This window comes from Pelodiscus sinensis, chromosome 11 (assembly GCF_049634645.1).
Source record: "Pelodiscus sinensis isolate JC-2024 chromosome 11, ASM4963464v1, whole genome shotgun sequence".
Lineage (NCBI taxonomy): Eukaryota > Metazoa > Chordata > Testudines > Trionychidae > Pelodiscus > Pelodiscus sinensis.
The window spans coordinates 27,176,618-27,188,988 of NC_134721.1; the positions used below are offsets into that span (position 1 = coordinate 27,176,618).

General features: G+C 40.3%; 1 protein-coding gene across 1 annotated transcript in view; it reads right to left on the minus strand.

Annotated features, from left to right (window-relative positions):
• APPL1 (adaptor protein, phosphotyrosine interacting with PH domain and leucine zipper 1) overlaps positions 1 to 12,371 on the minus strand; it is a 56,095-nt gene that overhangs the window by 35,126 nt on the left and 8,598 nt on the right. The window contains exons 4-6 of the mRNA XM_006130905.4: positions 10,484 to 10,555; positions 5,396 to 5,483; positions 4,116 to 4,157 (exon numbers count right to left, since the gene is read on the minus strand). Of these exons, the coding sequence (XP_006130967.1) occupies positions 4,116 to 4,157; positions 5,396 to 5,483; positions 10,484 to 10,555 (202 nt within the window). The remainder of the gene's footprint in view (positions 1 to 4,115; positions 4,158 to 5,395; positions 5,484 to 10,483; positions 10,556 to 12,371) is intronic.

A 12,371-nucleotide genomic window follows, 5' to 3' on the forward strand; every position in this document is an offset into this window, starting at 1 on the left:
GACTGCCGCACTGAGCCGATCAGCTGTTTGTCGGCTCAGTGCAGTAGTCTGGACACTCCGCGGTCGACATCAAAGGCATTTGTCGACCTCCAAGGTATGCCTCCTGAGGTATGCCTCCCAGGTATGCCTCTTCATATGAGGCATACCTGGGAGGTCGACAAATGCCTTTGATGTCGATCGCGGAGCATCCAGACTATCGCGCTGAGCCGACAAACAGCTGATCGGCTCAGTGCGGCAGCCATTTAAATTTAAATGAAGTGGCGATTATTTAAATAATCGCCAGAGGCATGTAGTCTAGACGTACCCTAATTTACCTCAGCTGGAGACAAGTTCTGAACAGTTCTGCAAGTGTCTTCATAAAAATAAGAAACAAAAAATATTAGGAAAACCTTCCCTAAATAGCTATTATTCTTCAATGTGGTAATGCCACAGTTTCAGAAATTGAAAAGTACTTTTATTAATAAAAAAGTATCATTTGCATCTTCTGTTCTATAAAGAAAACAGATTCTATCTAAACCTTGCCCCCTTTATTAGCATATGAAAAGGATTAGCATTAAAGAAATGGACTATACAGTGCATTCTCCCTTCTCTAACACCAATTACATTTTTAAACCAAGATTACCACACCTAACTCAAAAAAATAAATACCATGTATCAATTTTAGGGAACTAAACTTCCATTAATTAAGCCAATACCTCTTTTATAGAGCACAGAAATTCATAAACCAACTAAAACCTAAACAACAATACACTTTTCCATTCTATTTTTACTGTATTTAGTGTTTTGTTTCCCTCAGCTACAGATTTTAACCTCTCTTATCTGGTGCCCTCAAGATCTAACAGATGCTGAAACAGAGAATTTTCTGGACCACAGGAGATCAGTATTGTCTAGCAGCATTACCAACACTTGCACTGCTTACTGGAATATTAGAAGATATTTAGAAGCAAACTTAGATCTAAATAAGAGCTCAGAACACTGAGAACCAGGACTGGTGGCTATAATCAAACTTTATGGGCCCGCGGGAAACTTGGCCACGTTCACGGTAAGTGGACAACCAGCAAACTAAAATCATGCCGGACCACAGATGTTGTTGGACCAGAGAGTGCCAGATGAAAGAGGTTCAATCTGTAGTAGGAACTGCATTAATTTTCAGCTCTATTTTTACTAAGGTATCATAAGTAAGCTATCACAGGCTGGTTGGCACTTTAAAGGGAATCAGACCCAGTGTTGCCTGTGTCAAGTCACAGGGCCAGGGCCCAACAGGGCTGTGGATTCACTTCAAGACAGAGTCAATTAGGGATAGTTGCTTTTATTAATCTCACTACATCACTACTATTGCAGGCTTAATACAACCAAACGATTACACAGCTACTGCAAAATAATCCAAATTAGCAGCATAGGCAAAGCAATGCATATAAGTGAGCAACAGGCTCTTAGAAATGCTTACACCCCTTCAGGTGTGCAGGGAGTCCCGTTCAGGTAACTTTGCACAAGGCTGCAAGGGATGTGGCTCCAGCTGGGGGACCCAGGACACCTGTCTAGGTCCCTGGTGGAACTCCCAGAGGGGCAGGATCCCCAACAGATCTTATACTTTAGCTGCTCACCGAGTGTGAGGGATTGGCCCAATGCCACACACACTGTTCCCACGGGGTTAAGAGACAGGTCATGTTTATTTATCCCATACAAGGTTCTCAGCTAGCAAGCAAGGGGAGTTTTGGCTGGTGAAGGCTGTCTGATAAAGAACACCTGATGGTTTCGCTAGCAGTCCTCAAGGCTGACCTAGAGGAGCACAAATTTAACTCCTGCAGGCCCACCTATGGCTCACACTACAGCCTGTGACAGAACAGCTACTCTCCAGCTGATACTAATCATATAGGGATCAGATAGTCCTGCTCATTTATTATACCCAGCCAGGACAAGGACAAGAGAGCTCAGCTGGCAGGGAAGGCTGAAAAAGGGCATTTGGCTCCTCCACTAAGACCTGGAGAAGGATAATTGATAGGTAAATAAAACTGAAGAAGGGGTTACAAGAGGGAAGTTGGCTCCTGTGGCCTGATCCTGGGAAATGGAGAACTCTCACAGGGGAAAAAAAAAGCTCTGAAAGTCAGTGTTTTGTTGGAGAGCAGGAAAGAAAGACAACGTGGGCCTAGGAGAAGCTGAAGATCCTTTTATGTGGTCCTCAGAACTACTGCCTAAGTTTGCGTATGTCTACACAGCAAAGTTATTTTGAAATAACTTTACCAACGTCTAAACAGCCAAACCGCTATTTCGAAATTAAATCAAAATAGCGGAGGGCTTATTTCGAAATTGGTAAATCTCATTCCATGAGGAATAGCGCCAATTTTGAAATAAGTACTGTGTAGACACTTATTTCAAAATAGGGGGCCTCCAGCCCTTCCCAGGTTGCCCTGGTGGCCACAACCAAGAAAACTCCTCTCCCTCCCCCATCCCTGGAGCCCTTAAAGGGGTAGATTTTGGCCACAGTGCCTGTGCTAGCTCCAAGCCTGCCAGCCCAAAGCCAGCATTCACTGCACCTGACCCAGTGGCCCCAGCATGAGCCAGGCAGCCAGTGCCAGCCAGCCCTCCACCGCTCCCCAGGACCAGTCTGCCAGCTCCCAGGAGCCTGTCAGAGGCCAGAAAAGGCAGGCGCCTGCCTCGTCCAGTGCAGAGATCAGGGCCCTAATTCAGGTTTGGGGGGATGCCTCCAAAGTCCATGATCTCTGCACTAAATGGAGGAATGCAACTGTCTACAGGCTGCCAGCCTGGCCACCAAAGGCCACATGCAAACCCAGGAGCAGGTTCGCATGAAAATAAAGGAGCTGCGGCAGGCGTATGCCAGGGCCACAGGGGGCAGCTCCCAAACAGGGGCAGACCCAGACCCCTGCCCCTATTTTGATGCTGTGGACCGCATCCTGGGAGGCAGGATGGTCTGTGCCCCCGAGGTGGTCATCAACCCTGGGGCAGAGCTTGCTGCCTCCTGCTGCTCCAGCCCCTGCTGCCTCGCCAGCTATCGCTCCTCCTCCCACTCCTTCTCCCCCTCTCACTTCTTCTTCCCCACACCCACAGCGACGCCGAGGCCCCCGCACCTGCGGTGTTGGGAAACAGTTTAGCCGGCGAGGCCCCCAACCCTGAGGCCTGAGCTTCTCCTCCCCCTTCTTCCCCTTGTCTCCCCCTGCCAGCTCCCTCCTCCCAGGTTTCCCCCTCCCCTCCTCCTTTCTCCCACCTTCTTTCCCCAGTCTGACCTCAGTTTCATTTCCCCACCACCCCAGTTTTGTTCAATACAGAAGCTTTGTTGTAATGAACACGTCTTTTATTGTACAGCAGGAAAGGGGGTTAGGGAGTGGTAAGTTGAAGGACATGAGGGAGGAATGAGGCACAAGCCCCCAGTAGGGAACACAAGGGAGACTGTTACTGCCTGCAGAATGTGCTGCCAGGCTCGCAGCAACACGTCCAGGAGAAGCACCAGAGTGACCAAGGGCGGCTCTGGCTCCATACTGCAGAGTGCTGTGGTGTCCTGAGTGAGGGCAACCAGAGCACTCAGAGAAAAAATGCTTTGCTGTCCCTCAGCGAGGTAGGCAAGTAAGCAGGGAAACTTTAGAACCAGCTGTCTGGTGGTGGTCCCTTTAAGCACTGGTCTCAGCCTCAGGCAGCAGCCACAAAAGGCCTGACCTGATGCCCTGCCAGAGCCAGTTCTGAATGGCCTTAAATGCAATTCAGCGTCCTATCAGTATGGACGTGCTATTTCAAAATAGCAAAACACTATTTCGAAATGCATTGTGTGTCTAGACGCGTTATTTCGAAATAAGATATTTCAAAATAACACTGTAGTGTAGACATACCCTATGTTAATAATGCCTTGCCAGGTAAAGGTGAAAGTTTTTACCATTTTGGGAAGTTGGAGTGAGTAAGCTCTAGGCAGTACTATAGAGGCCCACCATGCCACATAAAATTAATTTATTTGGATTCTAGTTTTCCATAAACCTTTGATAGTCAAGACTGTGACTTTTCAAAGAAAACTAGGAAAATGATGTACACTGAAAATCCCTTTTAAATCACCAGCCTATGTTCTGTGTCAGAAATATTCACAGGAAGTTCAACTTTTAAGATGTACTTACCATTGCTGGCAATTTGGAAAACTTCTTTTAAAGTCAATATCTCTGCAAAGAATATATTTGAATAAGAGGCCAATATCAGAAGAAAATATAGCATTAGTGTTATTGTAGTTTTCTTTTTAAAAGATAGTGATTTCAGCTGCAGAAGATAAGTGGCTTCTGTCTCATGGTCCATTAGAACTTCAAGCACTTCCACAGCTAGGTAACTGTTGTACTCTACTAACACTTCGTTTACATGAAGACACATCTCTCATTAGATGCTAAATGCAATCTCAATTACAGGTTATGCAGTTTTGTAGTGAGCAAATTTTCAGATGAGAATATGGCATCAGGAACCCATCTTCAATAATCACTACATAGTTAATGGCTACCTTTGAGGACTATGAAAAGTAATTTTACATGTGACTGGAGAAATAACATTGCTTCCAGTTTTGAAAAATAACATTTTGTTTTACTTGGTTCCATAATTACTTTTGCAACCTGACATCACACCTACAGAAGAGGAAAATAATCTTTTCTAAAATCCACAAAGGGCTATGCAGATTTTGGCAGAGCCATTGCTTTTCCTTCAGTGTAGTCTCAACATCATTAGCACAGAATGTCTTATATTAGGAATGTTAGTATTTGTTTTTTTAAACTTCAACTGTATTTGCATATTTGAAGTCAATTGTCAGTAGTCTAGATAGATTTTATTTGTACACTAAATTATCATATTTAGCAACTTCACAGTATTATGTACATCTTATTTTGTTTAATATAAAATACAATGCTCATGAATCAGGAACCGTAAGCATTTGCTACAGCCAACTATCACACCAGCAATGCCAGGCAAACTTCCTTACAAATCCTGACGTATTATATTGTTGGGTTGCCCTGAATAGAGACTGCCAGTCATTACAAATTAATACGATGGTTTAGTGACATGGTCAAACATCCTGGGGTTATAGGCTACAAACTATTTAGATCTTTTAAGTGAAACCTGGGTTTTTACTGGGATAGTTTATGTGAAAGGGCTATTGTAAAAAATAGATCTTGAACTATTTATTTGCAAAAAGAAATTACCATATTTGTTGACGACATATGGTTAATTCCTTTAAACAAAAATAAAGTTTTGAAAAATACCTGTTTGGTAGTTCTGAATGTCAATGATTTACCTTAAAAATATACCAAGTTTGAAAGAGCTGGAGTATATTCATGTGTAAATTAAGTGATGTAGCCTTCAGTTAGGTAGAGCAAGAGCTGTGAATAAAAAACAATTATTTGAACCAGTTTGACTACACTACCTTTTAGATCTCTTTCTTTAAACTGAGTAATGGGAAACATCATGGCATCAGCTAGTTGAGTTGAAAGTACTGCATGACAAGAGCTGAGCTGTAAGGGGGGAAAAAAAGAGTGAATAATCAGCTATGTAAGTAATTATTGGAAAATATTACTAACGGCAGTTCTGCTTGGCCTTAATAGCCTTCATGAACTAAGTTGCTTTGCTATAAATTTCACTTATTTAGAGATAACAAGCAAGTCTTTAAAATATCTTTCCTTACCTTCAGCCATGTTTGCAAACCACTTAAAGCTAAAAAGGACATTCAACATAGAGTTCTAATTTGAAATGTATATGTTAAAAAGTGAGTCCCTCTCAGCCTTGCAGTTAAGAGCATGAAGCACATGTTGTAATACCAAAAGGATTTTTTTATTCAAGTTTTGTAGGTCATCTTTAGAACATAAATTACACGCTGTATATGTGTGCATATGTAGGTATATTTTATATATGTGTATCTTTGTATCTACAAGTGCATCTACACAGCACCCTAAACTCAAAAAAAAATACACAAAGTGCATCTCTTATTCTATTTCGAAATAGAATCGAAATAGAATATTTTGAAATTTGGCACATCTACACAGTGCCAAATTTCAAAATAACACACTATTTTGAGACATCCCTTAACCCTCGTGGAACAAGGGTTACAGGAATGCCAAAATAGCATGCCCGTTATTTCAAAAAATATTTTGAAATATCATGCAGCTTGTTAAGACATGGAGTAGCTATATAGTTGAGCAGTGTAGACGAACCCTAAGTGGAATAATGGCAAAGCACACTGAGATCCTGCAGATTTGTGTTATAAAATAGCTCAGTATGGAGAAGACATAATGATGTTTAGACAACAAATGATACACACAGCTTTTTAGATCATAGTAATATAGATCATGAAATGAGGGTTACAGGGACATCGGAATAGCAATTTTGAAATAATGGCCTGGTTTAAAAGATACGGAATAGCTATTTTGGGATAGCGCTGCAGTCTAGATGTACCCTTCCAGACCCCGGAAGCCCAGATTCTCCAGAAGGCTTTCAGGCAAGCTGACAGTCAATTAAGTTCGGTTTTATCAGAACCTTGCTTGTGATTCATTGGAGGACTGAACCACACATGCAAAGCATTTTGGGTCTTATGAATCTGCGTTTTCTAACAAAACATGCGTGACGCTGTACGGAAGATAGGTCATTTATAATAATACTGATTAATATAATAATGATACAATTATTAAGCCATCTAAGATATCAGTGGAAAAGTTATGATTTACTAAATATGATATGATAAGCTTATTAATATGAATGTCTCATCTTTATATGGTAAGTTATAAATACGTATGGTATATTAGTATCTTAGGGTATGTCTACACTGCCATCCTAAGTTCAAACTAGGGTGACTAATGTAGGTATTTGAACTTGCAAATGAAGCCTGGGATTTAAATATCCCGGGCTTCATTTGCATGTTCCCGGGCGCCGCCATTTTTAAATGCCCCGTAGTTCGAACTACCTGCCCGTGGCTACACGCGGCACGGACTAGGTAGTTCGAATTAAAGCTCCCAATTCGAACTGCCGTTAAACCTCCTTGCAGGAAGAATAATGGTAGTTCGAATTAGGAGCTTTAATTCGAACTACCTAGTCCGTGCTGCGTGTAGCCGCGGGCAGGTAGTTCGAACTACGGGGCATTTAAAAATGGCGGTGCCCGGGAACATGCAAATGAAGCCCAGGCCATTTAAATCCCAGGCTTCATTTGCAAGTTCAAAAGCCTACATTAGCCACCCTAGTTCAAACTAGGGTGGCAGTGTAGACATACCAAACACAGAGCACATGTCTGAGGGTGATACCCAGACAGATTAGCATCAGCATTATCTCGCTTGCTCTATGAGCTATCAAAGGCAATCAACTATACAATAAACCCATTGAGATACTGAGACTATGCCTATGAGTAGAGCCCTACCAAATTCACAGCCATGAAAATCTTATCACAGACCAAGCAATCCGATCTCTCACCATGAAATCTGCTCTTTTGTGTGCTTTTACCCTAAAGTATACAGATTTTACAGGGGAGAGCAGCATTTCTCAAATTAGGGGTCCTGACCACAAAGGGGGTTACAGCAGAGTCATTAGGTTATTTTAGAGAGGGGTCACAGTACTGCTACCCTTACTTCTGCATTGCCTGCCGAGTTGGGTGGCTGGACAGCAGCAGCTGATAGTCAAGCTCTGAAAGCAGTACCCCACTATAGCAGTGCAGAAGTAAGGACTGCAAAACCATATAATGCCACCCTTAGCTCTGTGTTGCTGCTTTCAGAGCTGGGCAGCTGAAGAATGGTAGCTGCTAAGGGCCCAGCTCCACAGACAACTGTGCAGAAATAAGAGGGGACAGTATCATACCATGCCATCTTTATTTCTGCACTGCTGCTGGCAGCGACCTTGCATTCAGAGCTGGGCTTCTGGTCAGCAGCCCCTGGTTTCTAGCTGCCCAGCTTTGAAAGCCGAGTCACTGCCAACAGCAGCACAAAAGTTAGAGCAACACTACCACAACTCCCCTCTACAATAATCTTTTGACCCTCCCACGACACTTTTTTCAGGTCAGGATACCCACATTATCAACACTGTGAAATTTCAAATATAAAAAGCTCAAATCATGACATTTATTATTTTTACAATCCTATGGCTGTGAAATTTTACCAAAATGACTCAAATTTGGTAGGGTCCTATCTATGAATCAGCAGACATGAAGGGTGGACATGGGATACAAGAGCTTTTCCATACCCATGTACTGTGAGTTTGGTTTGGACAAAGGAGATGCAAGCCACATGGCAACATAGAAAGGCAACTGCATCATCACCATTTTATCTTCAATCCTGCTTCTCACCTCTGTAGTAATTTCTCTACAAACTGAAGCTTTGAACAAAGGACTGATAAACGCATCCAAGCTTTGAATGTGTTCCGGAGGGATTTTATAAGCAAGCAAACCCACCAATGCTGCTAATAACCTGATATATGGACACTGAAGTCATATGTATCTGATTGTTTTGATTATTTAACAACTGTCTTGTAATTATTTTCTAATAAGCCTTTGGATACTAAAGGATTGGCTGGCAGCATGGCATTTTGGGTAAGAGCCAAACTAGTAACGATATGGAACGTGAGGATCAGAAGACCATTTTGTATAGTAAATAGTTTTAAGTTCATTGTATTGAGCCTATTTGCTGATTTAGACCTAGGGATGGGAATGCAATAGAGCTTTATATGATTTCATTCCTTTCAGTTTCTTGATAACAAGTGTGATAGATGAATACACAGACACACAAGATGCTGGTTGGTGAATAACTACAGTGTTAACAACCAGTTGGTGGGGGATCAGCTCTTTTTTTCAGCCTGTCCTAATTGACATTTCCTGTGTGGGATACCCTAGGAACTTCGAATCACACCCTGATTGATCAGAAAATTCCTGTCCAGCTGTAGTCTTCAGGACTCCATCCTCTGATCGTTTTACCTTCTCTTTGATTTCTTCAAACTGTACTTATCTCCTCAACCAGTTTCTATAAGAATTTTACAGAGCTCTGTTCTTGGCCCATTCTTCTTCTCCCTTTATATAACTTTCACACTCTTTTATCCGATTGGCTATCATTACTTAATTTGCCATCTTTATGATAATGGTTCCCAAATCTACCTCTCCAATTTTGATGTGCCTTCCACCATCCGAGTCACATGACTCCTTTCTGTTACTTTATCAATGTAAACTTAATGTGACTAAAAGAGAATTCTTTATTCATGCTTCCCCAAGTACTTTCCATCCCCCCATTTTCTGTAAATATTGACAATGCCACTATTTTCTATATCACTCAGGCCTACAATATATGGGGTGGATAATTTTTTACTCCTCCTTTTTTTCGCCCTAACATCCAGGTCATGTCCATATCTCATAGCTTCTTCCTCAACAACATTTTCTTTTTGTCCACATAGCTCAAATTCTCATCAACATCACATTGTCTCTAATATTTAATGCTGTAACCTATAATCACCCTTCTCTAGCCCAATAAAAGCATTTCCCACCATAATATTGTCCTTCTTTGAATCTCTTTACTGTCTGCCATTTTACACTACATTCAAGTGAAGTTTCTTGTCTGTACCTTTTGTGCACAACAACTGTGACCCTACCTCTTTCTGCTCTTCTACTTTATCAAGCCACTTCTCCATCGTGGCAACTATGCCAACCTTGACTATTACTTAATCCTTCAAGCACATTCAATTACTCCTTATGCACAAAGCATCTTCTTCAAATGAATGTGTAAAGTTTCAACTACCTTGTCCTCCTTCAAGACCCACGATTGTGATGTTCACATAAAATAACCACATGATCATGGCTGGATAGAGAGCCAATAAGAGTTTCTGATTTTTTTTTTAAATATAAAGAAGTTAGGTAACTATCAATGCACAAATCTTATATTAAGTGTGTAAAATTACTGTTATTCTTTGTTTTCCTATACCTATGTTTTTACATTCACTTGCTTCATCATGTCTTAACTCAGTCTGCATTGGTTTTAGCAGCAATGGCATCTTCAAATGTCTACAATAGCGCCGAAAAACTGCAGTTAAAATATGGGACCCATCTCAACACTAACTATAAATTATACTGTAGATTTGAAATTGCCCTTGATTTAAAGAAGTTATTTACTGAGTTGGGAACAGATATTGATGAAAGTGGAATCAATTTGTATCTACAATTCATGCTTATACTATAAATCTGCTACATTCTAGTTCTGTAGGGTAACAATTTTTATACTAAATGCCTACAGAAAGATAAAGGACATAAAAAATGCATTTTTTAGAAACAATTTACTCTTCCGTCACAAAATTGATTCCCTATCTTCTGGCTACTCAATTTTATAGTGTGTCAAGAGCAAGTAATTAAAGCGCTACAATCATTAAATGAATAAATAAATAAATAAATGCTACTTTACATGCTCATTCTAAAAAAAAAAAACCAAGGATGATAATCAATTGAAAAGTCTATGGATGACTAACAAAGGTTAAAGGTAAGCCAAACACATTCAAAACTTGCCTCATCTATCACTTTTGCAAACTGTTGTAGGGTAGAGCTCATAACTTCATCGTCGCCCCCTAATGGAAAACGCTATAAAAATAAAAAATAAAATGATGACACATCCTTGTGGATGACAAAAGAAAGCTGTAACCTAACAACATACTAGATGTCTAATTATTTTGAAAGGAAAATACAGGAACTTAAAATCTCCAAGTTTATATTCAGTACTTATAATTAACTTGAAGGACATTTTGCAGAATAGCTTATTACAGGAAATACTCGCCGTTCATGAATATTGGCAGCTGTGGCTCCCAGGCCCCTGGTGAGCTCTCCACAGTTCCCAAACTCACCAGAGGGGTCAGCCCCTTCTCCACCCCAGGCTGTGACAGGAGACCCACTAATATATGGGACCACAAATAGCAATTCTGTGAATCACGAGGGTCTCCTGTACTTTCATGTAACAAAGAATATTTATGACAAGTACGTAAATAGTTACCTCTTTTTTTTAAATATGTCAGATTAGTTCTAGTATTTGAGAAAGATTCAAGCTTGACTTCTCTGGAGAATTACATTATTATTCCAGTTTTGTCAACTCTCTCAACTTTAGATTCAGTGTTTTCCCCAGGTCTCAAAGTCATGTGATTTTAAAACAATGTCTAGAGTAAATTTCTAGCTTTCATGATTATGGAGAGAAGCTTACAAGTAGGAGCCTAAAGTAGGAGGTTAAAAATCCAGAAAGCCAATTTATTTGTGAAATTTCATACTTTAACCATGGTTGGTTTTTTTTGTAGAGTGGTGACCTTACCCACCCTTTTTGAATACATGAGATTGCCAACAATGTTTTTCATCCTTTATTTTCTTTAATAGGAAAATGCATGGGCATCCTCAAGTTTTAAAATATTAATTTTGTTTTAGGTTGTTTTGTGGTGCATTTTAAACATTTCTCCTTCATAGCAGTGCCAGCAATTATCTAAAGTAGTAGAAAGTCTAAGAATAACAAACCTAGCCTTCCACAGTAATGGAAAAGTAAATCAAATACGGGGTCCAGTTACTTTGACTTCTGATACTTAATTCATAGCAATTATATTATATACACACACAGTGAGTTTTGCCTTAGTTAGGACCGCAAGACTTATACCTTACATCTACTGACAGGCCATCAAAGTTGTAACTAAACATCTAACTGAAATGAGGAAATTCACGATACCTGTGGGAGCTAGAATTCCATCACTAAAATGTGTCTCATTATAGCTAATAAGCAAAATGCAAGGTAGAAATGTAAAAATTTGTTTAGAAATATAACCGTGTAACTCCTAAAAATCATAGTGGTTATATGCTCCATGGGTTCTGCAGTATAAAGTTTAAATAAGCTTTGAACTACAGAACCCGGATTGAAGCCTACCTAGAAGTGGGGCCAGAAGCCCCATGCTGAAAAGTCAGTCTTATTAATTTCTCCTCATAGGGAAGCTGTTCCATACCCCTAATCATTTATTACCTTTTTCTGTATCTTTTCCAATTCCAGTATGTCATTTTTGAGATGGTGCATTACAGTATTCAAGATGTGGGAGCACCATAGATTTATAGAGAGGCAATATGGTATTTTCTGTCTTAATATCTATCCCTTTCTTAAGAATGCCTAACATTCTGTAGCAGCTTGGGATTCAATTAAGCATTATAACTGACTTGATAAGAATAAGCTATTAAAAAGTTATAGATGTTGGCTCCATCCAGAGGAAGATTTGAAACAAGAAGTTCCAGCTTCACAGCTGTGAATTATGTAACAACTTGGAATCTCAACAGAAAGTGAGGGAAAAAAAAAATCAAGGAAAGAATGAAGTTCATATAAACGATCTCTCCACTGCTGTATTCAAGAGAACGTGCAAGGCGAGAGTGAAAGGGCTGACTA